The sequence below is a fragment of the Gopherus flavomarginatus genome, chromosome 5, assembly GCF_025201925.1.
Source record: "Gopherus flavomarginatus isolate rGopFla2 chromosome 5, rGopFla2.mat.asm, whole genome shotgun sequence".
Taxonomy (NCBI): Eukaryota; Metazoa; Chordata; order Testudines; family Testudinidae; genus Gopherus; species Gopherus flavomarginatus.
Genome location: NC_066621.1, coordinates 138247291 through 138274871, shown reverse-complemented (window position 1 = coordinate 138274871; position 27581 = coordinate 138247291). Strand labels below are relative to the sequence as shown.

Sequence of the window (27581 nt, the reverse complement as noted above, 5' to 3'; positions counted from 1 at the left end):
CACCGAAACAGCAGATCCGGAGGTGTGGGGAAGCACCGACTGGCAGGACTGCTAGTGTTTGCAAGGTGCTCAGAGCAGGCGGGGGGAGTTGATGTTGGGCTGCTGACATATTACTGTGGCTCTTTCGCAATGTACATTGGTAAATTCTGGCTCCTCAGACTCAGGTTGGCCACCCCTGCCCTAGACATACCTTTTCAAACTCTTCATAGGCAACATGCATCAGTTTTCTGGTTCCCAATACTTTAAGTAGCTGAGAACTCAGGTCTCTTGAAATGGCTTCCACTAGACGCAGTGCCCTTTGAATGGGGTACTTTGTATTTCTGATTTTTCTCAGATGGGTGAATATTGCCACAAGTGCCTGTCTTATTTTGTCCAGTTCAGTAGCAGACAATAAGTCATTCAAAGGAAAGTCTTTCATCAGTGGATTGTAGTCATTTACAGTTTCCAATGCCTGTTTTAGGCCTAAATACAATACAAGAGAGTTAAAATTTAATTGATCTCATTGCGTCAATTCCATCTGCCCAGTTGAAAGAAGGACAACAGTTTTCACTTCATAGAAGGTGAAGCTTTTTGATTGTGATGTTAACGTTTAACTAGCATAATTCTATCACAAGAGCTAAACTTTCACAGAAACTGCTCATAAATCTACAGCACATTGCAATTTCTTACCTGTGTCCGTGTCAAAACTGACAGTAGCATGAAAACGTTTGCCATGTTTCAAGATATCTAGCGTCAGGAGGACTTCTGGGCTTTCACGCTTCTCCTGAATACGGTACAGAGCACGTTCCAAGTTCAGCCAGAAACTAATTTCCTGTAAAGCTGTGCCTGAGGCAGGATCTCGATCCAGTTTGGTCACCTTAACGACATAAATGAAATGTTGCAGTGACATGCTTTTGTTGTGTAACTGTTTATTAATAGAAGTACAAACCTACCTTAAACAATTAACTGCCTCCACACAACTTTACTAGTTCAACATGACAAAATGGAAGGATCCAGTCTACACTAGCCCACTGCAAGCAATTCACCAAGAACTGTAATAGTGGACGTTACAGGCAGTAGCTGTACACAAAAGCTGTAAGTTACAAAATGTTCCTAGGATAAAAGAAGAGCCCAATTAAAGTGTCACAGGTGAGCAAATATTTTTTTAGACTTCTGGAGGTACAGTGGAGAAGGTACAAAGCTGCCAAGTGGAAGTGACCCTGTATATACTTGAGGTAGGCTGAACTCATTTAGACAGTTATGCAGAAGGGCACTGACCAAACTCTCACATAAGCCATGCTCGCTGGGAACCTGCTGGGTATACTAAATCAGTCCCAGAGTCCAATGATTGCAGGAGCTGGCAACGAAATGAAAGAAGGAAGCTGTGACCTCACTGTTCCTGCATGAATACACTGAGGCAAAGGATGAGAATTTGGCCATGAAAAAGTAAAAATCCAGTATTTCATCCTTCTTTAGATTATGCCTGTGTATGTTGCACCACGTGCTATGCGTGCATCCTATGAAACCTTAAGGTATAAGTTTGCAATATATTAAGGATAGAGCAGTCAGCTTTGCTCATGTTTGTCTCAACTATAGCATCCATCCACAAATTATTTCTAGCACTAAAAATTCAAGACTTGATAGATATATTTCAAGTTAACTAAGCGTCACTGTACAGTAGCCTCTCCAAAATTTATCTTCACCACAACTTGAAAAAGCCCCACTCCCCCTTGGCAGATAGATATTATGTCCAGAGAAGAGAGCCACCTCAGGCGAGGGAGTCAGTGGCTCCTTTGGAGGAAGAGTGGCGCATCATTACTCCTGTAACAGAAGGGGAGAAGTGAAACAAAGCATGGCTCGGATTCTGCTTCTCCTGTGAGAGGGGAGAGTAGATATGCTGGAAGCCCTACAGCTTGTTCCAGAAAGAGGGGACGGCCAAAGGGGCCTTGCTGGAAAGTCAAGGCCTTACTAAGTACTCCAGAGGAGGCTTATGAGGAACCTAAGCCCTAACACAGACTGTTAGAAGCAGTCCTTCAATCCCTGCACAACATAGGGGAGTCCTTCTGGTTATCAGCTCATCACAGCTTCTCTCAGAACCAGCACGCAACCTCTTGGGGACTCAGTAAGCAAGTCCTTCCAAGCCTTCCCTAAGGACTGGGGGCCTCCTTCGACGCGAGGTCCAATCCGCCAGCTGGATCAGGAAGTTATCCCGGGTGAGTCTGAACTCATGCTATTCATCCAAGAGGTCTTCTCTTTACTAGTCTCTCGAGAATCTGGTTTGAACTATATCGGGGGACAGGGATGTGGCTTCAAAGGGTTGATAACCAGAGGAATTACATTACTCCTCCCCTCGTAAAGGAAACCCCCTTAATCTTAAAGCTTCACATTGTTTCAGAAGGGTCTTTGGAGATCCATTGTATTAAACTTGGCTTCCTGCTAAAGTAGTACCAAGCAATCTCACAACAGTACATTTGCATTTTTAATATGATGAACTACAAAGATGTTAAAACTACTTCAATAAGGTTTAACTCAATTCAGTGACATTCATTAAGGATACTGTTCATCTTTTCACAATGGGTTCAGAACTTTACTTGGAGCAGAGTTGAATTACTGTTAGAGTAACACTATGGCAATGCAAAGTAAGCTGCCACCTTCACCAAAGCAAAGCATGGGAGCCACTGCGGGACAGAACTTTTATACATATTAGTAACATTTTCCCAGATCTGCTCTACTCAGTATCCAGCCTTCTGCACCAGTCCCTTTAAAGTGTTTTTTGTTTTTGGTTTTTTTTAATTTTGGTCTTTTACTACCTGAATAGAAAGATGCAAAATTACCCAGAATTTTATTAGTAACAATTTACTTGAAGGCAAAGAACGTGAGCCAGGTTCTCAACTGCACACTGGTGTAGCTCAATTTACTCTGGCTGAGAATCTGGCCCTAAGATTTTACAATAGAGTTAAGAGACCAACAGCAAAAGAGGAGGTTTTCACATCCTTAAAGAATGACACAGGAGTTTCTACCGTGTAGTCTGACATTTGGTTCTGCAATTTTACCTTTTGGATTTCTCTAATCCATCGGTTAACTCCAGACTGTAGCTGGTTGAGAAAAGTTGGGTCCTCAACTTTGTCACCAAAGTCAGTAACCTTTGGCTTTTCTCCACGCTCATAACATTGCTTGGTAACATTAGTAATAATTGGATGAATTGGCAAACTGATCTCTGGAATTTCAATATTCTGCTGCAAGTGCAGCAGTCCCATTTCAAGTTCTGCAATTTTTTTCTCAACTGATGGAGCCATTTTATCACCATCCCTGTGGGGGGGGGGGGAAAAACATCAATGAAAAGCTAGACCAACAGCATACATAAATTGCATGCACGTGTGTTCATGTAACGAATTAAATCCCCAACAGCTTTAAGTTAATTTTAACAGGAAATGAAGTGTTTCAAGTCCTATTTATCTCACCTCACATCCTTTTTGACCCTTTTTTATTAGTACTGAAAATTTATTCTTTGCATTTAAAAGAATTACCTGTCTGCTTTGCCAGACTCTCTGATATAGGACTTAAAAAACGGAGCAACAGCATTGCTAATGAAAGAATGCAATGTTTCATAAGGAGAATCTTCACTAAGAGTAAGCACTCTCAGTTGGGAAGACACTGGTTTGTCTGCATCGATCACTGGTGTACGCTTAATGAATGCCAAACTGTGGAGCAAAGAAACAAGTTAGTTAACCATAAGACATTTAATTCCAGAATACAGTAAATTACAGTAGCTCTGGTACAACACAAAATCAGGAGGTGTATATCTGACATTACATGCTGTCGTGCTTTACTGGGTACACTTTTGAAAGTGTTAGAGCAAAACTTGTGCTAATGCTTTAAAACTATTATTAGTAGCTGAATGTATTAGGTTTTTATATTCATTCATTTTAGACTGACAGAAAACAAAGCAATCAAGTCTATAATCATGGTAATTGAAAGCACACCATTTTCTGTTGTAAGATTGCTTTTAATCCATTTTAGCTTCACAGAGACAAATGCATGCTAGGGTTAGACAATGACAAGAGAAATATGCAAGCGTGTGAGAGAGTGCGCTGTTGTGAAGCTAGATGTTTGTAGAGCACTCTGAACATCAAAAGCACTATATAAACTCTACATATTACTGTGTGTGTTAGCATAAGGATTATAGGACTAGCTTTTCCTAGTCCTAAAACATTCATATCAGATTTCAGTAAAACTGCACTCACCTGTTTGACTTCAGCCCATAATGAATGTCAGTATTAATGTTATAGGATATGAATTCTCTTTCCTCTTCTCCTTCATCACCCACGTCCTCTGCAAACAGAGTTTGATACATTAAAAACTTCTAGTACACTTTTAAAAGCCTATTAACCATGCCTCCCCATCCCATCTACCTCACACCTACTTGTGCAGGAGCTCATTTGTACCCATCTCTCATCTACGTTTGAAACTTTACACAAAGTACTGTGTGCCATACAGCTCAAGTTGTATTTTTAGGGGTTTGAGATACTACCTATAATAACCAGATAAGATGAAAACTGATGAAGCCTTGTTACTTAGCTTGAGAATTGTACAGTCTTTGATTTTTAATCAGCATTTCCAAGGCAACTAAATTAAAATCATACCCAGAATGACTTCATTTGTTGTCAGCAGAATCAGATAAAACATAAAACATTTTTATTTGTAATAAACCATGACTTAGAACCCAGAAATGCATGACTTCTCTAGTAATAAAGCCATAAAAACTTCTATCTGGAGATGAGTTATTTCATGGCCATTACTGGTCCCTCTTTTTCTAGACTGCCTCCTGTATGAACTGCTGTAGTGAAAGCAAATTACAAGTCAACTCCTTATATGTGGATTTCAAGAGAGATTTGCAGAGTGTTCCCACAATACAAAGCCTGAGTTATGGCTTTTTAAAACTACATAAAGTTCTGTTACCTCAATACATTTAAAGTCCTGCAAGAACATGCCACAAAATCAGTTTAATTCCTTTTCATCATATGTCTTGATATTTTTCAAAAAGACTTATAATTATATTAAGGAAAAGACGAGATTAAAAAGTACAAAATGTAAGAGAAAATTGACTGTTCCCTAACATAGCTAATGAGTCACAAGGTGATGTCATCGCTGTGCATGCTGGCACTTCTGCAGTGAAATTACTGCAATGCAGCAAAAAGCTCTCTGAGGAAGACACACCCAAGTGAGAAAGAACAGCAGCATTATTCTCCTGTTCTCCCAATGCCTCCAAAAGAAACTACCTGAGTTTTATTTTGTTTTACTGTAGCACCTAAAGCCCATGGACTAGTAGTAGTCCATTGTGGTAGCTGCCCTTGATGTCCAGTTGAAACCAATGTTTGAGAAGATTAACTGGTGAACCTTCGGGATCTGAAATCTGGCTCTTATTCTGAGACGCGACAGTAAGCAGCACCTGGCGCTTTACATTTTCAAGTCACCGCAGAAAAGTCAATGCTAAACATTTTAACTTCTTAAAGCACAAGTGCTAGAACTGTACACCCATTGCACTTACAGGAGTAAGGAGGTTAAATACCTTTATTAGTTGTGAAAAAGCACTGATAATCCAGCAGCATATTTCCAGAAGTAAGGTCTATTACAACAAGTGCTGCTGATAGGCAGCACAGCTCTAGTGAGCTCATCAATACTATATTTCCAGCACATATTTTTCAGCGTGTTTTTAATCATCTTTTTTAAATTCAACATGAGTGGTCAAGCTATACATTTTTAGTGGCTGAAGCTGACCAAGAGCGTCCATAAAAGTCATGTGGGTCAGTTTTAAAAATATTAACAAATCCATTTCTAGAATGTGGTATTTTAAAAGTTGCCGTTTAGGCTATTAGTGTAGAATAGATTCCTTTTTGATGTATTTAAACCAAGATTTACAATTTTAGCAAAACTACTCTTCCCATATAGAGGTGGACCTTTGTCTGGTTCCTCTACACAAAGAAAGCATTTCAGGGTATGTCTACACCACAACTAAAAATCACCCAAGCCCCCTGTGCCTGAGCGAAGGGACTGTTTAATTGTGGAGCAGACAGACTTGGTCAGACTGAGCTCTGGGACTCTCCCACATCATAGGCTGGAGCCTTAATGTCTAAAGGAGCCCTTTAGCCACAGTCAGCTGGTACAGGCCAGGCACTGGTGTCTAATTACAATAGATATATCCTGAGAGAACAACAGTCCTCTGCAGACCCCAAAAGATCAAACCTATTCCTGATCCAGACACTCCATATATTTCAGAGACATGCAATCCCAACTAAAAAAAATTCACTGCTGGTATTTACAACCCAAATGCTATCACAAAATACTTATGAACACAAACACCCACAAGGATAACATGACTTGTTGCAAGCCTGAGGTGAACGATCAGATGGCTCAAGCTCTGATTACAAAAAAGCTCCAGAGGAACAGCTTGCCATTTGACTCCTCTGCCCTTCCTTAAAGAGATTCTTCTGCTAGTGAAGAAGCACTACTCCTGCTGAAGGCTTGTTTGAGATCTGTTTTTAGGGAATGGAGGCGGGGGAGCAGGGCCAAACAAATTTCGCATTTGGCCCGAGGCACATTTGTTGGATGAAGTTTAGGTAGAGCAATGTCCTCAAAAAAGACTTATCCTGTCAGGAGTGAGGAAGTGTATCCATCACAGAAAGGAATGAGTAATATCAAAATGTTCGCAGACTGCTCTCAGAGCACTCTCTCTTAGATGTAACATGGTGTACAGAAAAAATAATCTGTGCCTGCAATATTTGAACATGCTGGGGTAGACTGGGAACCAAGTACACTAGAGGTACATCTACATTACAATAAAATAACTCACTGAACAGCTTGTGGGGCTTGGGCTGAGGAGGTTAAAGACTGTAGTGTAGACATTAGAGCACAGGCCTTGTGAGGGGCATGGGTCCCAGAGTCCAATCTCCTACCTGAGATGAACATTTACACTGCTATTTTTAGTCCAGCAGCCCAAGACAAATGACTTGGGCTCTGAGACTGCCGCAGATTGCATTACAGTACAGACATACTCTGTGTCTCATAAATGGGGCAACTGGATTTAGCACATAACTGGCTTTTTTTGTTTAAGGACTTTGACTTCCCACTCTCACCCCACTTCTCCACGCAAACTATTGCGAAAAAGCTTTGATCGGGGGATAGACATACTAGACCACCTAATTAACCGTAAAGAATTTGATATCTGTTATTACAGCCCCATATCTGAAACTAATGTAGTTTATATTCCTCCCTACGAGCAATTCACGCATAAAAAAAAGTTACTAGATGCTACACAAGGGGGAAGGGCTAGATGCAATGTAAATACCTAACACAGAAAAGTATACAAGCCAGGTTTTGAAACATTTATTCTATTTTAACTGAATGTCACTGATGTTAACAGGTTTCACAGTGGTAGCCGTGTTAATCTGCATCAGCAAAAAGAATGAGAAGTACTTGTGGCACCTTAGAGCCTAACAAATTTATTTCAGCATAAGCTGCAGTGAGTTTTAAAATTTGTTAGTCTCTAAGGTGCCAAAAGTAGTACTCCTACTTTTTGCTGATGTTAATATAGCTCAGTTGCTAAGCATTCTTGCCTCTAAGGCTAGGCCATAAAATCACATATCCAAGTCCTTCAACTGTAGGAGCTCATATCCACTGTTTATGCTGCACTGGAGAACTTTGCAACACTGTGGCAAGTGCAGTCCTTCAGATGAAATTATAGGGAGCTTCCCTCTGCCTGCATCTGTGAACTAGCCACATAGAAACTAATTATCCTTTGATACTTCTCAAATTGACCAAGGAAAAGTCCTAACATCAAGACCTTATCTTTTCAGGGCAGGTACTAACAGGGAAGTCTGTATAGGTTTTGGGTAAGCTTCCAGGACCAAGGCTACATTAGTGTGTGTGTGTGCTTGTATGTGTGTGCGCCACAGCATCCCTTCTCTCTATTCCAATACAGGAGATTACAGGGGAAGCCAGTTCCACCCCTGGGGACTGGGCGAAAGGGAAAGCAGTTAGGGAATTGCTGATGGGGCTGTCTCTCCTCTTCCTGTTGCACAGTGTTGTGCCCTTGCACCACCCTATTGCATGTGGGGTCAGCATCTCCCCTGGGGGATGGGTTGGGGATCCAAGGGGATCACAGACCCGCCCCTCACTCTGTGTATGTGTATATGAGGGGAGGTCACAGGCACGTAGGATGACCAGACAGCAAGTGTGAAAAATCGGGACGGGGTGGGAGGGGTAATAGGAGCTATGTCACAGGGAGCGGGGGAACAATAGTCAGCACAAAGCGGCCGCCATCTTGGCAACTACAGTCTGCAGCGGAGAAAGGATCTGCCCAACCCCCCCATCTTTTCCTCTCCCCCACCCTTCCCTCCTCCTCCTCCTCCTCCTCTTCCATTCCCCCCGCAGCGGCTCGGCGCCCGGCCCGGCTCTCACCCTTGAGCGTGGAGCGCTCCACCAGCACCGTGTGCACCTGCGGGTCGGAGAGGAACTTGCGCATCTGCTCCAGGGCGCCCTTCTCCTCCAGCGCCGCCTCGAGCGCGGCCGGGACCTCCCCGCCGTCCTCCAGCAGCAGCGGCACCAGCTTGCGCAGGTGCTTCTGCAGCACCGAGACATCGGCCACATTCTGCACCGCCGAGCCCGGCACCTCCAGGCCGCCCTCCTCGCCGCCCCCGCCGGGACCTCCGCCGCCCGCGTCCGACATCCCGAGACAGCCACACACAGCCCAGTGTCTGCTCCTGCTGCTGAGCCACAGCCTAGTGCTCCTGAGCCAGCCACACCCCCCGCCCCGCCCCGTAACCACCCCCCGCCCCCGCCGCGGGGCGGCCTGGGAAGTGTAGTCCGCACAGCCCGGATCCGCCCGACAGAGTCGAAGAGAAGGACTACACATCCCAGCATGCACATTTGAACGGGGAGGGGCGACTCTGCGACCAGAGCATGCTGGGAGCTGTCATTCACTGAGGTCACAAACCTGACGAGAAAGGCGACCAGCAAAGGCGACCAATCCCGCTTTGCCTTGGGCAGGCAGATCCGCCACGGCGCGGACCACATGCATGCTGGGGAATGTAGTTCCTACCACCTTGCTCGCTCATCGCACCGTCGAAAGGGAAAACTACAAGTTCCACAATGCACCGGGACAGAACGGGTCGTCACAAGTGCATCCTGGGAGCTGAAGTTCACTGGGGGTAAGGCAGGTCCTGCGGCAGGCGAGAGAAATGACTGGAAGCTCCGGGCTGCCTCGCTCAGCCCTTTGTGTAGCGAGTGCGTTACAAAGCGTGTCCTCAGAGGCGGCAGCGGGGGGAGGGGCAGGGGAGCATTGCTCAGGCCGGAGCAGTGTGTCTGCCTGGCGGCCCTTTCTGCACGTTTGCCCCCCTGTATGGAGCAGACCTGTCCTGGCAACAGCCTGTGCGCCTAAGGCGAGTAGCAGGTTTTTTAAAAACACGCACGTGACATGACATCTTTTTCATTCTGGCCTTAATAATGGGCGGGAGACTTTGCAATCGGACTGATACATTTTCATGGGAGTTTTGTAATGACTCGCCAACTGCGCTGCCACCATGTGAATAGTTGCAGTGTGGCAGGTTTTTTTCTCTTTTGTCTTGCTGGCCTGGTCTGCTGGTGGTTCCCTTCTTCCTTGAGCGATGGTCCCTGTTGTTTTCCACTGTTGGTTACTCGTGTGCACCATGCGTGCAGAGTCAGAGAATTTGAAAGTAGTATCTGTTGGTCTGCACATGTGCCCCTGCTTGGATTGTGTCTTCAACTACAGTGATAAAGAGTGGGGTGAACCAACCACCTCTTCAGGTCTCCTCTCAGCTGCACAGTCCAGGTCGAAAGCTTTAGTGTCCTCAGCTTTGATGTCACGGCTGCTGGGTTACTTTATCTGTCTGGCTGATGGACGCATCCCTGCCCCGCCGCTGCTCATCTTTGCTGCCAAAGGGAGTTGGGAGTTGTGGTGGCAGCAGCATGTGAGAGCTGAGGTCCCCTGGCCTGCCACTGTCTTCCTTGGCCTTTTTCCAGGGTCCATCTGCAGCAGTGCATGTCCAGAGACTGCACCTGCGCTGTTCAGTGTCCAGAGGAGCAAGGCAGCAGGACAGGCACAGACGGATGCGCTATCAGGGGAGCACGTCCGCCTCCCTTACAGCATACCCCCAACTGGATCCTCACCTGCCTACCTCACCTGGCCGCTAGTGCCAGCCAGCAGCTGGATCCCTGGGAGGCAGCGAGAGATGGCTCACTGGCTGGGGGAACGCACCACATGCTGCACCTCCAGCACGGCTTTTAAACTGTGCCCTCCCTGCTCTCCCCCATAGCTTCTGCCCCCACAGCAGTTTCCCCCACAGGGGGTGCTGGGCTTCCTAGCCCTGGGGTCCCCCTTCAATATAACCTTTTCAATCAGTACACAGATGAGTCCCTATACACCCTGAAGGACTCTAGGACTACCCTTCGATCACTGGGTGTATAGACACCTTCCCTTAAGAGGAAGTTACATCGCCAATCAACCCCATCAAGGTATAGAGCTCAACACTTCTACTATCAGAGACCCTACAAACCACCTCATAAAAGGCAGAAGATTCAAAAGTCCTGCATCCATGTTCCATTCACACTGGCCTCAACATACCAATCCCAGCCCCCAACCCCGTAATATTTTTGATGCAAGCTTGAGAGCTGTGATTCGCCGAGCCCAACACCTGCTGACTCCAGTGCTCCGGGGATCATCTAGCACTCTTTTTCAACACCGGAGTGTGATAATGATGGACATGTGAGTGCTGATCATCATCCACACTGGTTATACGATTGAGTTTGCAATGCTACCTCATCCAAAACTGCCCTCCCCAACCCCATTTGGGGACCACTCTCATGACAATATTTTTGCTCAGGAGGTGAACCTCTTATTGCAGCAAGGAGGAATAGAGCATGTTCCTCCACAGTATCAGGTTACAGGTTTTTACTTGACCTGCTTCCTCATATCTAAGAAGGCTGGGTGGAAACCAATCTTTGACCTCTACCACCTCAACCACTTCATTCACAAACTCAAATTTCACAGTCATGTAGCAGCAATAATTCCATTTTTAGAAAAAATGGCATGTGGTCATGGCTCCTGCCCACAGACAATTTCTCATACTTCAACGACTGGCTCCTCACCACCAAATCTCACCAAAAAGCCTATACGTCGACATCTGTGGTGCTCCACCTCTTTTCCTCATTGAGGAGTCTGTGTAAACATCACAAAAATCTGGTTTTACTCCCATGAAATCTTTGGACTTCATTGGGGCAACCTTGAATTCTATCAACGCAGGGACGAACTTGCTCACAGTTTTCAGACCATGAACGATATTATAGCTCACGATGCAAACAACCCTTGGATAACAATCAAAACATGCCTGTCCTTACTCACCAAAAAGCTTCGTGCACATATGTCATTCCATTTGCAAGACTCCACCTTCGAGTATGACTACATTCAGTTCACTCCCCAAGCTGTCATTCCATGAATCTCACACTGACAGTTCCTGCCAAGATACTGTCCTCCCTTCTTCGGTGGACAAATCCTCATCACATATGTGTGGGGGCTCTCCTCCCGTCCTCACTAGTCAAGACAACCATTATGGATGTTTCCCTACTAGGCTGGGGAGCCTGCATGAGCAACCACACACCACAAGGAGCCTGGACATCTTGAGAATATAGAACACTCATCAGTGTCTTGGAATTGTGGGCAGTGAGGAAGGTGTGTGAATCCTTTCTTCCATTTGTCTGCTTTCACCGCATCCTAATAATGTCAGATAACGCTGGGATGGTCTTTTACACTAGCAAGCAAAGGAGTGAGATCTGCCTCCCTGTGTGCAGAAGCAGTCAATTTCTGGAACTGGTACATCAGCAATCAGATCACCCTATCTGCAGCCTACCTTCCAGGTACGCAGAATGCACTCTCAGATTCCCTCACCAGACATTTTGCCATTGACCACAAGTGGGAACTTGACGACACAGTGCTGCATGACATTTTCATGTGATGGGGAACCCCAACAAAAGATCTGTTCACTTCCCAGGCCAACAACAAGTGCATCACGTAGGCTGCCACTTCCAGGGTGACGCTCTCCTTTCCTGGTCAGACCAGTTCAACTATGCCTTCCCTCTACTGCCGCTTCTGCCATGAGTGCTACTCAAGTTCCAGCAGAACAGGGTGACATCATCCTGATCACCCTTTCCGGCCCCAACGGTTCTAGTTTCCTGAGCTCCAGACCCAGTACAATGGCAGGATCAAACACCCCAATCCACAACCACTCCACCTCAGGGCATGATATTTGGATGGGCATCATACCTAGAATGTGCATGCTCTTCAGCCATGTGAGACATCTTCTGCAATAGCAGAAAGGATTCATCTAGGAAATGTTATCTAGCTAAATGGAAATGCTTCTCATCCTGTACACAACAAAGAGGCATTCTACCAGAAGCTATGGATATTCCATTCATTCTAGACTAGATCCTATCTTCTGAAGACATCAAGTCTCTCCTTCAGCTCCTTGCCACTAAGCAGACTCACAATCAGTGCATTATGAACTTAAAAGCGATGCTATACAGGGAATTCTTAAGCTATCACCTAATACAATTGCCTTAGTTGAGGAGTGACAACTGTACTTGCCTACATAACATTTATCAGAAAGTAATATGAACTACAGGAGTTCATTCAGAATGTCTACTCCACTTGGAATATAGTTAGGACACCAGTCATTTTATAGGAGCGCTGAAAGTTTTGTAATGACCACAAACCATCAGGTGCCTCTGTTTTATTCCTCTGTTTATTCCTCAAACCTCAAACCATCAGGTGCCTCTGTTTACTTCCAACAACTCAAGCACTGATTGAAACTCAGTTCAACCTACTGAAACCGCCACTCCTGTAGCCTAAAGTACCATGACATCAAGTAAATATGACACTTGTGAACTTAATATATTACGTTTATGCTAGATACAACAGGTGTTTTACTGTAAGTGCTCATATACATGCATATCTACTGTAATCACCTCTTTGCTGTGAATCAATATAAAAAAATCTGTATAAGTTTTACCTCTTGTTCAGGTAGGTTCTCAGCAATTTTCCCTTCACCAACAACTTCACCATGCTCTTTCTTCTCCCACTTTATCTTCTGAATCCTCTCCTTCTTCACATTTCCTGCACTAATCAGTACGCTCTTCAAAGCTCATAAGCCAAAGTCATAATGACTTTGAGAAGACAGCGGCTCATGACAGAGTCTAAGGATAAAAGATACCAGAGTCAGTTTTAGACATACTAAGATCATAAAACTAATGTTCAACAGTAAAGCATCAAGTATGCTTACTGTTCTATGTTCTTGCTACAGAGCCATTTTAAGTTCCAGATTTAAGTACACAAGTGATCTTTTAATGGTTTGGGCCAGACTCGTTTAAGGGAGTATTACTTACTTGAAGAATGGTACAATCTTATTGGCAAGCATTTCGGCAGTACGGAAACACTGGAAATACAATATGACCTGGGCATTCAGCTGGCGGTCTAGCTTTGTCATTGCAGAGCTACAGAACAGCTTCTTCAAGTTGTCTGGAAGATTTGATCTACTCGCATAACCAGGATTCATGGTGATGAAGATAGCCATGTCTGGGCTCACTTTAACTTGTTTATTCAGCAACTTACAAATGATCCGTGCGGAAGCTAACAGTAGTTCACACACAAAGTATTTTTAGTTACAGTTGATTTTGTCTCAGTCAAATTAGCTATCAACTACAGTAGTTGTAACTTCACTTTTAGTATCCTGTATAGTTTTGTTTATGGTACAACTAGTCAAACATTTTTTCTACCACTATACTAAAGTTACACAATGTTGAAAGTGACTGCATAACAGCTGAAAGCTTCTTCCTTTAATGGATTAGTATTTAAATTACATTTTCAAATTTAACCAAAACAAACAAACAAAAAAACCCTGGCCCGTGTCAAAGTAACTGATCAAGGAGATTTCTCAAAAGGACCTATTTCAGACATGCAAGTGAGGGCATTCTTTTGGCAGCACAGCTATACAAAACCATTAGCAATGAAAAAAAATGCATACTCTTGTTATAGTTTGGATTGCAATGATCTTGCAAGGCTTCCTGGATGCACTGAACCGGCTGAAAAACAGCAGAAAGCATACGCTCATCAAGTCTGTTGAACTCATCAAAGCAGTCCCATGTGCCCACTTGACAAAGCCCTACAAAGATGCATCCCATTGCCTGTAAGCAGAGAAAAGAGAAGATCAGCTTTATTTACACACACACTGAAAAAAAAGTTACCTTGGTTATTCTTCCCTGTACATGATGGAACTGGTGTAGACAGGATAGGATTGTGGTTACATATATTAACCCCCAATTTAATGTGTGTGCATGGGTGGCAAGTTTGTAACAATTTTGGTGGTGCCCAGAACCCGCCCCCCCAACTCCGTCTCCACCTGCCTAAGGCTTTGGGAGGGGTTGGTGGGGAGGTCTGGGGTGCAGGTCCTGGGCTGGGGATTAGGGTGCAGGAGGGGTGCAGGGTGCAGGCTTTGGGATGGAGTTTGGGTGCTGGGTGCAGGCTCTGGGCTGGGGCAGGGGGTGGGTGTGCAGGCTTTGGGACGGAGTTTGGGTGCAGGCTCTGGGCTGGGGGTGGGAGTGTAGGAAGGGGTGAGGGGTGTAGGCTCTGGGACGGAGTTTGGGAGTGGAAAGGGGTGTGTGGGAAAGGTGAGGTGGTGCACGCTTTGGGAGGGGATGCATGCTCTGGGTGGGAGTTTGGGGATAGAAGGCAGTGCAGGGGTGAGGGCTGTGGGGCTGAGGATGAGGGATTCATGATGCGGGGGGGCTCAGGGCTAGAGCAGAGGGTTGGGGTGAGGGCTGTGGGGCTGAAGATGAGGGGTTCATGATGTGGGGGGGCTCAGGGCTGAGGCAGAGGATCAGGGTGCGGAGGCATGAGGGTTGGGGCTGAGGATGAGGGGTTCATGATGGGGAGGCTTGGCTGGGGAAGAGGATTAGGGTGCAGGGGGATGCGGATGAGGGGTTCATGATGTGGGGGGCTCAGGGCTGGGGAATAGGATTAGGGTGTGGGGGGATGAGGGTTGGGGCTGAGGATGAGGGGTCATGATGCGGGGGGGCTCAGGGCTGGGGAATAGGATTAGGGTGTGGGGGGATGAGGGTTGGGGCTGAGGAGGGGTTCATGATGCGGGAGGGCTCAGCTAGGGAAGAGGATTAGGGTGCAGGGGGATGAGGGTTGGGGCTGAGGATGAGGGGTCATGATGCGGGAGGGCTCAGCTAGGGAAGAGGATTAGGGTGCAGGGGGATGAGGGTTGGGGATGAGGATGAGGGGTCATGATGCGGGGGGGCTCAGGGCTGGGGCTGAGGATTAGGGTGCAGGGGGATGAGGGCTCTGGCTGGGGCTGAGGGGCTTGGGGCGTTGGAGAGGCTCAGGGCTAGGGCGGAAGGGCAGGGTAAGGGCAGCCTGCCTTGCCGTTAGAGAATGGCGGGCGCTAGGACCCTGGGGCAGCAGACAGCAGTTCTGCCGGGAGCTACTCTGGCAGGCCCTGCTGCTTTCTGTCAGGCACAGATGGGCGGGAGAGACCCAAGGGGGCCGGGGCCCGATCCAGGCAGGTCCAGGGGAGAGACCCAGCTCCAAATATTGCTGGAGCAGGGCACCCAGCCCTGAATATTCCTGGTGCTCGAGCACGGCAAACATATATAACCTGCCGCCTGTGTGTGTGTGTGTCTTTATGCTGAGAATCTTTATGCTTTCAACAGAAACAACTACTTCTTTACCCACCACTCCAGTCTTCTCCACCCACTCACACCACTCTTATTTATGATGATAACTTCATGGCAGGCACACTTAATATGTTCCTTCACCTTGTTGCAGAGATCATCCCAACCACGAATCAAATGACATTTGTTCTGATAGTTAACCAAATCCAGTTCATAAGTATTCCACACTTCTCTTATCTTTAAGAAAAAATAAGTCAGGTTATGAACTCATGATAGTAGTTTTAAATCTATTACATTTATTTAATTATATAGTGTAGAAATGTAGTTACATGAGCTTGATTCTTATCTTTTTACAGAGCACACGAACCTGCAGGTCTCAGATTGCTGTGAATCATATGGTGGAAGATTTCATAATTATGTCTTGTGGGTTGGAGTTAAAGTTATTGGAACTCATAAAATGAAATTACAGAAGGCAGTTTCCAGTCTTCTACTTAGAAGTTTTATAATAGTAACATACTAGCTATGTATTTTACTTGATTTATCTTTAAGTTTAAGTTACAGTACCTTCAGTAAACTTGCAAAGCTTTTAATAAAACCCCTAAACCTATGGGGTTTCATGTTGTGTTAGTTTTGATGTTAAATTATTTACTGTTATTTAGAACTAAAAATGTATGCTGAAGATCTAAAGCATTTCACTTTCACCATCCTAGATATCCAAAATCCAACTTGTTACACAGCTGTCAGCAAATTAATTTACACCTCTAAAACCTCTCCTGCACACAAGATCTAGTATATGTAATGATAGATACTAGCCTGTTTCAAGAACTCTTCCAAAGCCATCTCTCCCTGAGCTACAAGAAGTATATCTTTGACCATTGCTTCATTCTTCTGCCGTAAACAAGCAGGGAAGTTTTTCAATTGATTCAGTAAGCTGTCCAAATTTTGTCAAAGCTGTCAATAAAATACAGAAGCCATGAAAGAATTCATCTACCAGCAACATTATGAGAAACACGATCACTAGTAAACCGGATACTACAACAGTTATCCATTTTACTTACAGTTTGTCATCTTAACATTTTATTAAACTGTTCTTTAAGAATAGGAGAATCACCCTCAGATAATATTGATTATGCTTTCCTATACTGCATATACACCTCTACCTTGATATAACGCTGTCCTTGGGAGCCAAAAAATCTTACTGCGTTATAGGTGAAACCATGTTATATTGAACTTGTTTTGATCCACTGGAGTGCGCAGCCCCACCTCCCCCGGAGCACTGCTTTACTGCGTTATATCCAAATTTGTGTTATATCGGGTGACGTTATATCAAGGTATTTAATTTTGCTTATAATAAATATAGCTGTATACAAGGCAGGCAAACCAAATCCTAGATGTATGAAAACATTCAATTGTCCCTCAAAACCTCATGATTCCAACAGATTCTCCATGCTTTTGTTGACATATTCCACCTCAGCAGGTTATATGGAGTCAACAGTACTGCTTTAAGCTTAATTCATGACTGTTGGTACAATACTAGTTTTCTCTATCCCTTGATCCATGAAAATGAAAACTTTGAATTCTGGGTAGTGATAATATTACCATTTTCCAGGAAAACATTTTCTGATAGAGCTTATATCTGCATTCTTCAATTGGATTCAAATAGCTCACCTGGTTGGGCTGGTTGAGGTGAAAATGGGAAAATGGGATATAACTTTTGGCAGAAACTTGGGGTGCAAGCACAGGGACTAGGGCATCATCCCTGGTCAGAATTCCAGAGTGGTTAAAAATGTTGGTGACCACAGTGTTGTGGCGCTCCCATTTGTGATCGGTCATGAATTTCCTGCTGAAAGAGTTCTCAATTATGTTCTGAGTTCCAAGAAGGTATGCTGCTGACAATGGGATCTTGTGAGCAATGCACCAATCCCAAAGATGAACTGCCTCCATACAAAGCATGTGTGACCTAATGCCCCCTTTTTTGTTGATTTAGTAAACAGTGATAGTGTTGTCTGACATGATGAGAACATGACGGGAATGAATTCATGTGAGAAATGCATGACATGCTCTTCACATCGCTCAAAGTTCTAGGATGTTGATGGGCATCGAGGATTCCTGAGCAGTCCAAAACTCCTAAGTCATGTGCTCACCCATGTGGGCACCTCATCTGGCAAGTAACACATCTGTAATGATAGTCATGCTTGGAGGATGGAAGGAATGGTATTCCGATTCAGACCTGACCTGGATCCATCACCACAAGAGAGAGGAGAGGAGCTCTTGGGGAACTGTCAGTAGAAAGTCCATGATGTAGTTCATGGGAGAATAGGTCCTCTAGAGTCACAGCTGTAGGCAACAAAAGTGGAGACAAGCTAAAGCAGTAATGTATGTACAAGTCACCATGTGGCCAAGAAGAGAGGAAAGTCCTGGCCTTAACAAGAGGACTGGAAATTGCAGTGGAAATCAGCTCTTGTATGGCCTGGAACCTGTCCTCTGAGAGGTGGGCACATGCTAATATTGCATTGATACAGGTCCCAATGAATTCTAGGGACTGTGTGGGATCCAACTGATTTTCTGATGTTTATACTCACTGCCAGGGAGAAGTGGAGTGTAAGCAGCATGGATGTCAAGGAACGACCCTCCCCTTTGGCTGTTAGCAGCACAATCAAATCATCAAGGGAATATAAACACCCCTTGGTGGTGGAGGTGGTCCACCGCTTCTGAGAAAACTGTGGTGAAGACTTGTGAAACAGTGGTGAGTCCAAAAGGTAGAACCTTGAATCTCAGGAAATGTCTGTGGGTAGGATGGATATCCATGTGGAAGTAAGCATCCTGCATATCGAGAGCCGTGAACCACATGCCTCTTTCTAACAAAGGAACGATGGCTGCTAGGGTGACCATATAAAAATTTGGCTTGTGTATTAAGCAGTTGAGATAATGGAGGTCTAAGATCGGTCTCCACAGGCCCCTCTTGGGGACTAGAAAATAGGTGGAATAGAACCCTGCACCCTGATAGGTCATTGGAACAGGTTCTATCCTTTCCCTTTGTAAGAGAGAGTCCACTTCTGGGCCGAGTAAGACTTGCACTTGGTTGCTGGTGCGTAGAAACCTAGTGATCACAGAGCGGCTCTGGAGTCTTAGATGATTCCCTCAACTCCCTCTGTCTTCTGACTGAAAAGATAAGACCCATTGAAAGGGAGGTCCTCTATGGTGTTCTTGACTTCCCTTGGGAAACCTGACGAATGCAGCCATGACTCCCTCCACATAACGATCCCTGAAGCCATAGTGAGCAAAGTAGTCTCTGCCACGTCCACCGTGGCCCGGAGCATTGTCCTTCAACTAGTTTCCCTTCCTGTAGGATAGCCTGGAACCAGGCTTGATCCTGCTGGGGAAGTTTGTCTGCAAAGTCCTACCAACTTGTCATAGGTAAGGAGGTCGTATTTAGTGAACAGAGCCAAGTAATTGGAGATGGGAAATTGGAAGATGGCAGAAAAGAATACCATTGACACAAAATGTCCAATCGCTTGCCCTCATTATCTACTGGGGTAGAGTGTCAACGTTGCCGGGCCTGCTCTGTCACTGCCCGTATGATGAAGAAATTGGATGGGGGGATGAGAGAACAGAAAAATAAGACCCCTTTGCAGGTACATAGTACCTCTTCTCCACCACCTTGGATGTAGGTGTGCAAGTGGCTGGAGTGTGCCAGACAGTTCAGACCAGTTGAAGAACAGTACCATTGATTGGTAAAGCTATCCTGGCAAGTACCAAGGCATGTAAGATAGCAGACAGCTAGTGCTGTTTGTTCTGTACAATGGTATGTGGAGGGTATTAGCCACCCTATGTAACAGTTCTTGGAACTGACGGTAGTCATCCGAGCGTCAGAAGGGAGATGAAGACACTACAGCATCTGGAGATGATGAAGGGAACTGCTCTGATTCCAGTGGTACTGTCAGAGTCGGACTAAGAGGAGCACCTGCCAACACTGGTTCAGAATGCCTACTCGATGACAGTCAAAGAGGTGAGGTGGGGAACTCCTCTCGAGTGGAACGGGAAGGATCCAAAGGCAGTTACTGAGGCCACAATGCCCAGTATGGCCAATCAGGCAGATCTGTTGTTGTGGAGAGCCCCAAAGAGCAGGGTACCAATGGTTCCGTTGCTGGGGAAAAGGAGGGTACTGCCATTGAGTTGGCGGAACCTTAGGGTAGTCGTACTGGTTATGGGAGGGGAAGATCCTACACTCCATCCAAGTCCTCCAATGCCAAAAAATCAGAGCCCAGCTCGAATGGAGGTGCCCTCAGAACTGATGGATCTGCAGGAGCCATAGGGGAATGGTCAGGAACATGACCTGAAGGAGGAAAGTCTAATGTAGAAAGGGGGACTGCCTCGGAACCAAAGGTTCCCTTGGGTTCAGGGAAGCAAGGGTAAAAGTGTGGGCCAACACACACTATTACATTCAAAATCTCCAGCTCTTCATGAATGGCACGTGCATATAACTCCCAGGGGAATACAAATCAGGACCAGAACTTGAGGAACTTGCATTATATAGCAATATGTACCACCAGAGTATTTTTATTTCTTTTCAAGGTTCTGTATTCTCATTTTAACAAAAAGCACAATGAGTAACAATCAAATATAACTTACTTTGATCTTTGGCTCCCCACCAGGCTTGTGAGTGACTTCAAGTGCATCTGTATCCATGTCAACTTCTGTTTTATCATCAGCTTGTCAAGAAGAACTTGGGTCCAAGCTTTCAGCCCAGCCTGTAGACAAACTCCTAGTATTCGTTCAATCTAAGGGAGGAAGAAGCCATATTGAAAACAAATACAAAGATATCTAGCAGAAAGACACTTATATCATGTGTTCGCTCCATAAGATTCTCCCATTGTCAAGAAATCCCTGAAACTTTCAGATACAGCAGGACTCAAAGGATGGAAATTCAGCCTTACACCTTAGAACAGGAGTGTTTGTTTTTTTTAAATAAACACTTTTAAAGCAAAGGAAGTTTATGTCAACATGTTAGACTACTCTTTAGAATATTTAAAATCTATGTTTTAGGAGGGGACCTAAATGTCAGATTTATGCCATGTTGTCCTAAGTAAGAGCCTTCACCTTAGAATTATGATTAATATTGTCCGTATTAAGGTGCTGATGTTCACCCACATTGGAGAACCTGGTCCCTACACTGCCATATTCAACCGTCCATTCAGCCTTTAGCTATTATCCTGTCAGCTGAAGAGTTGGCAAGTCTTCCCTGGAATCCATTAATACCAGTCATCAGTAGCTAAGCACTTTTATCTGTCTGCCTAAGAGCCTGCCAGATGTCCTAGAGGGCATTTGGAAGAGATATTCAAGGAAATGGCAAATAGATTGGAAATTCTTATTCTAGGTAACTTGAGACTGGTAGACCATATTGTTAGTGACAAATTACTTTGCCACTTAACACTTTGAAGGCTACGTTCACTTTTAGTGAAGGACCTATCACCATATCCAGTTTATTGACCCAGATGGGCAAATTGGAATAGGAATGAAGATTCAAGTCATCCACAGCTTTTTGAACTCTGTTCAAGATTTCTGAAAAAGTCTTATGATCATACATGCAGGTTTCCAAGGATCGAACTTCCAGGTCTATTTTTTCTTCAATAATGAGCAGATCATCCACCTACGGGAAAATTTAATTTTAGTACTTTGCTGATACCTGTCTGCCATGTTGATGGAAGTGATCCCTCTCTCACAAACAGAGCTACATCCATTCTTGCAAGGAGGCGAGTCATTACTCTATGTTAGTTCATTGAAACTTACTGAAGTCTCTGGGAACTTGCCTGATAATGGAGATGTCAGAATTTGGCTAATTTCCTTAATCTAAAAGGGAGATACTGAGATACATGCACACAGCTTTTTAAAAGGTAACTGATGCTATACTAGAATATAAAGCATTAATTCAAAGTGTGTTCATGTTATAATCACTAACTAAAAAGTTTCAGTAGCTACTTTACTAAATTAGCATTTTTGACAAGATATGGTTTCTCTACTGCTCCCCAAAGAGAACATTTGCCACATTACCAGGTAATAATCTGAGAGCATACATCTTATCAATTGTTTCTCTGTTCAGTGAGTTCTTCAATACTATAAGACATTATGCAACTATTGCTTAGATTCCACACAGTCAGATTATTTTCCAAGAAGAAGACAGCTGTTGTCCTGAATAGTATACAATGCAAAACTAAACTATTTTGTTACTGATAAACCCAACTGCCACCGATATGTGCAGTCTCTCACTTGGAGAAAAGAACTATCAGTAGAACAAACCTTTTCTTGGAAGCTGAAGACAGTCTCTGCTAGGCGTTGTACATAGGGATCAAGTTAGTTTGACTCCCACACCAGAGCGATACCTTCTCCAATCAAAGCCTGCACTTCCTTCTTTAGACCGGCTACCAGCAGAGAAATAGTGTTACACTCTTCCACCTTCTCACAGGTCCGTTCATATGTACAGACACTTTCAATCAGAGAAATAGCAAAAGGATAGAAAATAATCCTGTGGTACCTTATAGACTAACAGACGTTTTCACCCACGTAAGCTCATGCCACAGGATTCTTTGCTGCTTTTACAGATCCAGACTAACATGGCTACCCCTCTGATACTTGACAAAAGGATAGAGTTGATTTGCTTTGTGAGCTTTGTTGACAATTGCAAGTGGAACACGAAATCCAAACCACTTAAGGTTGCGGACTTCTTTGGAGAGTGTAATTATTTCTGGGAGAAAGTTGACTTTTAGTTTGAGGACATTTCCAGTTCGGCCTCTAACACGAGTGCTTTCAATAGTGAAGATACGGCCACACACACCAAGGTTGCACTGCTGAACCTTCCTTGCCCAGCATCAAATATTTCTTGAGTGTTGAGCTTCATACGGAAGCTGTCTCCATCTTGCTTCAGCTTCTGGCCTTCAACATGGTTCTCCCAACCTTTGCCAAGCACATCTTCAACACGCTTCATGTAGGCTGTGAGCTGTCGATCAATCTGTTTGGCCCAGATTATAGACCAGGGGTCAGCAACCTTTCAGAAGTAGTGTGCCGAGTCTTCATTTATTCACTCTAATTTAAGGTTTTTTGTGCCAGTCATACATTTTAATGTTTTTAGAAGGTCTCTTTCTAGAAGTCTATAATATATAACTAAACTATTGTTGTATGTAAAGTAAATAAGGTTTTTAAAATGTTTAAGAAGCTTCATTTAATATTAAATTAAAATGCAGAGCTCCCCAGAGCGGTGGCCAGGACCCAGGCAGTGTGAGTGCCACTGAAAATCAGCTCATGTGCCACAGGTTGCCTACCCCTGTTATAGACCACTGCAGTGCAGCACAAAGCTATCTCCATCTGAGGAAGACACATCTGTCATAAACAGATAGCTAAGGGTTAATGTCTCTTTCACCTGAAAAAAAAGTATCCTGAAGCACCTGACCAGAGGACCAATCAGGAAACAGGATTTTTTTCAACTCTGGGTGGAGGGAAGTTTGTGTCTGGGTTCTTTGTCTTCTCCCTGAATCTCTCTCAGCTAGAGAAGGATTTTTCTATTTCCTGCTTTCTAATCTTCTGTTTCCAAGTTGTGAGTACAAAAATGGTTTGTTGTTTTGTATTTACATGTCTATAGTTGCTGGAGTGCTTTATATTGTATTCTTTTTGAATAAGGCTGTTTATTCAATATTTCTTTTACCTTAATACAGAGAGATCATTTGTATGTATTTTTCTTTCTTTTTTTATATAAAGCTTTCTTTTAAGACATGTTGGAGTTTTTCTTTAGTGAGGAACTTCAGGGAAATTGAGTCTGTACTCACCAGGGAATTGGTGGGAGGAAGAAGTCAGAGGGAAATCTGTGTGTGTTAGATTTACTAGCCTGACTTTGCATTCCCTCTGGGTGAAGAGGGAAGTGCTTTTGTTTCCAGGACTGGAATTAGAGAGGGTGGACTCCCTCTGCTTAGATTCACGGAGGTTGCTTCTGTGTATCTCTCTAGGGGCACCTGGAGGGGGGAAGGGAAAAGATTTATTTCCCTTTGTTGTGAGACTCAAGGGATTTGGGTCTTGGGATCCCCAGGGAAGGTTTTTGGGGGGACCAGAGTGCCCCAAAACACTCTAATTTTTTGGGTGGTGGCAGCAGTACCAGGTCCAAGCTGGTAACTAAGCTTGGAGGTTTTCATGCTAACCCCCATATTTTGGACGCTAAGGTCCAAATCTGGGACTAGGTTACTGACAACATCCAAATGAGAAAAAGACCAGGAGCAGTACTCTCCTGTTCTCTCAATGCCTCCAAAAGATAAACTACCTGAGTTTTATTTTGTTTTACTGTAGCACCTAAAGCCCATGGACTAGTAGTAGCCCATTGTGGTAGGTGCCCTTGATGTCCAGATAAAACCAACCACTAACAGTGTACAATTTATGTTTGAGAAGATTAACTAGTGGATCTTCCTGATCTGAAGTCTGGCTCTTGTTCTGAGAGTTGATAGTAGTCAGCACCTGGTGCTTTACAAGTCAACGCTAAACATTTTAACTTTGTAACAAAGCACGAGTGCTAGAACGCTGCCAATTGCACTGAAAGGTATTTAACCTCCTTCCTGCTGTATTAGATGTGTAAAAGCACTGATAATCCAACAGCATATTTCCAGAAGTAAATTCTATTACAGCAGGTGATGCTGACAGGAAGAACAGCTCTAGTGAGATCATCAGTACTATATTTCCAGCACACTTTTTCAGAATGTTGTTAATCATCTTTTAGAAATTCAATAGATGAGTGATCAGGCTAATAATTTTTAGTGGCTGAAGCTGACCAAGAATGTCCATAAAAGTCACGTGGGTTAGTTTTTAAAGTATTAACAAAACCTTTTCTAGAATGTGGTATTTTAAAAGTTGCTGTTTAGGCTATTCGTGTAGAATAGATTCCTTTTTGATGAAGTATTTAAAACAAGATTTAAAATTTTAGCAGAACTGCTCTCCCCATATAGAGGTGCACCTTTGTCTAGTTCCTCTATATAGGGGTGGCCAACCTGTGGCTCTGGAGCCACATGTAGCTCTTCAGAAGTTAATATGCGGCTCCTTATATAGGCACGGACTCCGGGGCTGGAGCTACAGGTGCCAACTTTCCAGTGTGCCTAGGAGTGCTCATTGTTCAACTCCTGGCTATGCCACAGTCCCTGCCCCCACCCCACTGCTTCCTGCCTCCTCACCTGAGCCTGGAGTGCCCTTGTTCCTCACCTTTCCCCTCCGAGCCTCCTGCACTCCACGAAACAGCTGATCCGGAGGTGCAGGGAGGGAGGTTGAGGCGCTGATCTGTGGGGCTGCCAGTGGGTGGGAGGCCCTGGGAGCAGGGAGCTCATGGGGGGCTGCTGACATATTACTGTGGCTCTTTGGCAATGTGTGTTGATAAATTCTGGCTCCTTCTCAGGCTCAGGTTGGCCACCCCTGCTCTAGAAAAAAAAATCTGAGGGTATGTCTGCACTACAATTAAAAATTACGCTAGCCCCCTGTGCCAGAGTGAAGGGGCTGTTTAACTGCAGTACAGACAGGCTTGGGCACACTGAGCTCGGGGACCTCCCACCTTGCAGGCTGGAGCCCAAATGTCTAAGTAGCCCTTTAGCCGCAGTTAGCTGGCACAGGCCAGGCGCGGGTGTCTAATTACAGTATAGACATACCCTGAGGGATCAACAGTCCTTTGCAGACCCCAAAGTATTAAACCTATTCCTAATCCATATATTTCAGAGACGTGCTATCCTAACTAAAAACATATTTCACGTTTGGTGTTTACAATTTGGAGGTCTTCACTATGGTGCTTAAAAAGGTCTGGCCAGTTGATACTGTCTACACTTAGCATGAAGTAGAACTTCTAGAATTGCTTCAGCTGAACATTAGGAACGGTAGGAAATGGAGAGTGAGTTTCCCTAGTGCAGGCAAGGCTGGGGTCCAATAATTACATACAGCAAGAATGTCATAAATACTCCTTTGGAACAGTTTACGGTTATACAACTGCTGGAATCATTTGCTGTTTTTACCTTGTTAAAGAAAACCCAGGAAGTTAAAGTGAGCTATTTTGCCCATTCAAGATTTTGTGGTGCTGAATTTAACATCCAATTAACTTACTACTGCTAGAAGTATCATGAAACGGCAATTTGTTTTACCAGAGTTTGCAGAATCAGCCTCTTGGCCTTTGGCCCAGGGCACGTTTGTTGGGTGAAGTTTAGGTAGAGCAATGTCCTCAAAAAAGATTTATCCTGTCAGGAGTGAGGAAGTGTATCCATCACAGAAAGGAATGAGTAATACCAAAATGTCCGCAAGCTGCTCTAAGAGCAGTTTCTCTTAGATGTAACATGACATGTACAGAAAAAAATAGTTTGTGCCTGCAATATTTGAACATGCTGAGGTAGATTGGGGGACCAAGTGCACTAGAGGTACATCTACATTACAATAAAATAACTCACTGAACAGCTGTGGCTGGTGCGCATCAGCTGATTCAGACTTGTGGGGCTTGGGCTGAGGGGGCTAAAAATTGCAGTGTAGACAAAAAGTGCAGTGCAGGCCTTGTGAGGGGCGTGTGTTCCAGAGTCCAATATCCTGCCTCAGATGAATATTTACACTGCTATTTTTAGTCCAGCAGCCCAAGCCAAATGACTTGGGCTCTGAGACTGTGTCGCAGACTGTATTGCAGTGTAGACATACTCTGTGTGTTTCATAAATGGGGCAACAAGAGTTAAATACAAAGAACACAACTGGCTTATTTTTTTAAGGAGTTTGACTTCCCACTCTCACCGCACTTCTCTACCCAAACTATAGCAAAGAAGCTTTGATTTGGGGCTAGACATACCAGACCACCTAATTAACTATCAAGGATTTGATATCTGTTATCACATCCCCGTATCTGAAACTAATGTAGTTTATATTCCTCCCTACGAGCAATTCATCCATAAAAACGTTATTAGATACTATACAAGGAGGGGTGGAGGGGACGGACAATATAAATACCTAACATAGAAAAGTACACAAGTTATATTTTAACTGAATATCACTGGTGTTAATATAGCTCAGTTGCTAAGCATTCTTGCCTCTAGGCCATAACATCACACATTCAAGTCCTTCAACAGCACTGGCTCATACCCACCATTTATACTGCACTGCAGTACTTTGCAACACTGTGGCAGGTGCAGTCCTTCAGATGAAATTATAGGGAGATTCCTTCTGCCTGCATCTGTGAACTAGCCACATAGAAACTAATGATTCTTTGATACTTCTCAGATTGACCAAGGAAAAATCCTAACATCATGCCCTTATCTTTTCAAGTCAGGTACAAACAGGGAAGTCTATGTGAAGGCACAACGGCTATTGTATTTACCTACATCAGACCTTTGAGCCAGCATTTACGTACTTTATAAAGGGCTTTGTGGGGGATATGTGACACAACACAGCAATAAAGACAGATGCTGTTGTGAAGGGAGTCTAAGTTCAAGGCTTCCAAGCTCTCCAGTGCTGCAAAGCTAAGAAAGACACTTCACAAAACAATAAATGCCTAGCTCATGGGAATGTTTTATCATCTTGACTTTGATTTCAGCCACAGTTCATATAAGGCATGTGGGGTCAGCATCTCCCCTGGGGATTGGGGTAGGGATACAGGGGGATCACAGGCCCACCCCCAATGTGTGTATGTGTATATGGGGGGGTGTCACAGACCTGCTCCTCACTCTTTGTGTGGGAGCACCCCCACAACCCCAGCCCACACCTCCAGCCACCTGCCCTGACTCCTGCACCTCCTTCACATGCCCCCAGCTCCCTTCCCTGACCCCTGAACCCCTCTCACACACCCCCAGCCCTGCCTCCTGCACCCATACTTCCCCACCTCA

At 44.5% G+C, this 27581-nt stretch overlaps 2 protein-coding genes across 5 annotated transcripts in view; both read right to left on the bottom strand.

The window, feature by feature from the left end:
- DYNC1H1 (dynein cytoplasmic 1 heavy chain 1) overlaps window positions 1–22053 on the bottom strand; it is a 145935-nt gene extending 123882 nt beyond the window's left edge. For 2 of the 4 annotated variants that reach the window (XM_050954074.1, XM_050954072.1), the window contains exons 1-6: window positions 8437–8742; window positions 4224–4311; window positions 3507–3680; window positions 3033–3288; window positions 670–856; window positions 191–462 (exon numbers count right to left, since the gene is read on the bottom strand). In XM_050954074.1, the coding sequence (XP_050810031.1) occupies window positions 191–462; window positions 670–856; window positions 3033–3288; window positions 3507–3680; window positions 4224–4311; window positions 8437–8704 (1245 nt within the window). In that variant the 5' untranslated portion in view covers window positions 8705–8742. Of the gene's footprint in view, window positions 1–190; window positions 463–669; window positions 857–3032; window positions 3289–3506; window positions 3681–4223; window positions 4312–8436; window positions 8744–22017 lie in introns of those variants that run through there. The other 2 variants (XM_050954073.1, XM_050954075.1) reach the window with 2 other exon arrangements.
- Window positions 13191–19214, bottom strand: LOC127052414 (cytoplasmic dynein 1 heavy chain 1-like). Its single transcript, XM_050956011.1, has 4 exons — window positions 19125–19214; window positions 14070–14256; window positions 13432–13675; window positions 13191–13242 (listed from the first exon to the last, which is right to left on the bottom strand). Exons 1-4 carry the CDS (start codon window positions 19212–19214, stop codon window positions 13191–13193), a joined length of 573 nt encoding a protein of 190 aa, XP_050811968.1.
- Window positions 22054–27581: the final 5528 nt, after the last annotated feature.

What these genes read in the sequence shown, in the direction of transcription:
- LOC127052414 (XM_050956011.1), bottom strand. Translation starts at nt 19,214, where the DNA reads ATGGTATTCTTTTCTGCCATCTTCCAATTTCCCATCTCCAATTACTTG. An exon ending in CAATCCAAACTATAACAAGA is followed by an intron (nt 13,676 to 14,069) that starts GTATGCATTTTT and finishes AACTACTGTTAG; the next exon opens with CTTCCGCACGGATCATTTGT. An exon ending in AAGATTGTACCATTCTTCAA is followed by an intron (nt 13,243 to 13,431) that starts GTAAGTAATACT and finishes TTTTATCCTTAG; the next exon opens with ACTCTGTCATGAGCCGCTGT.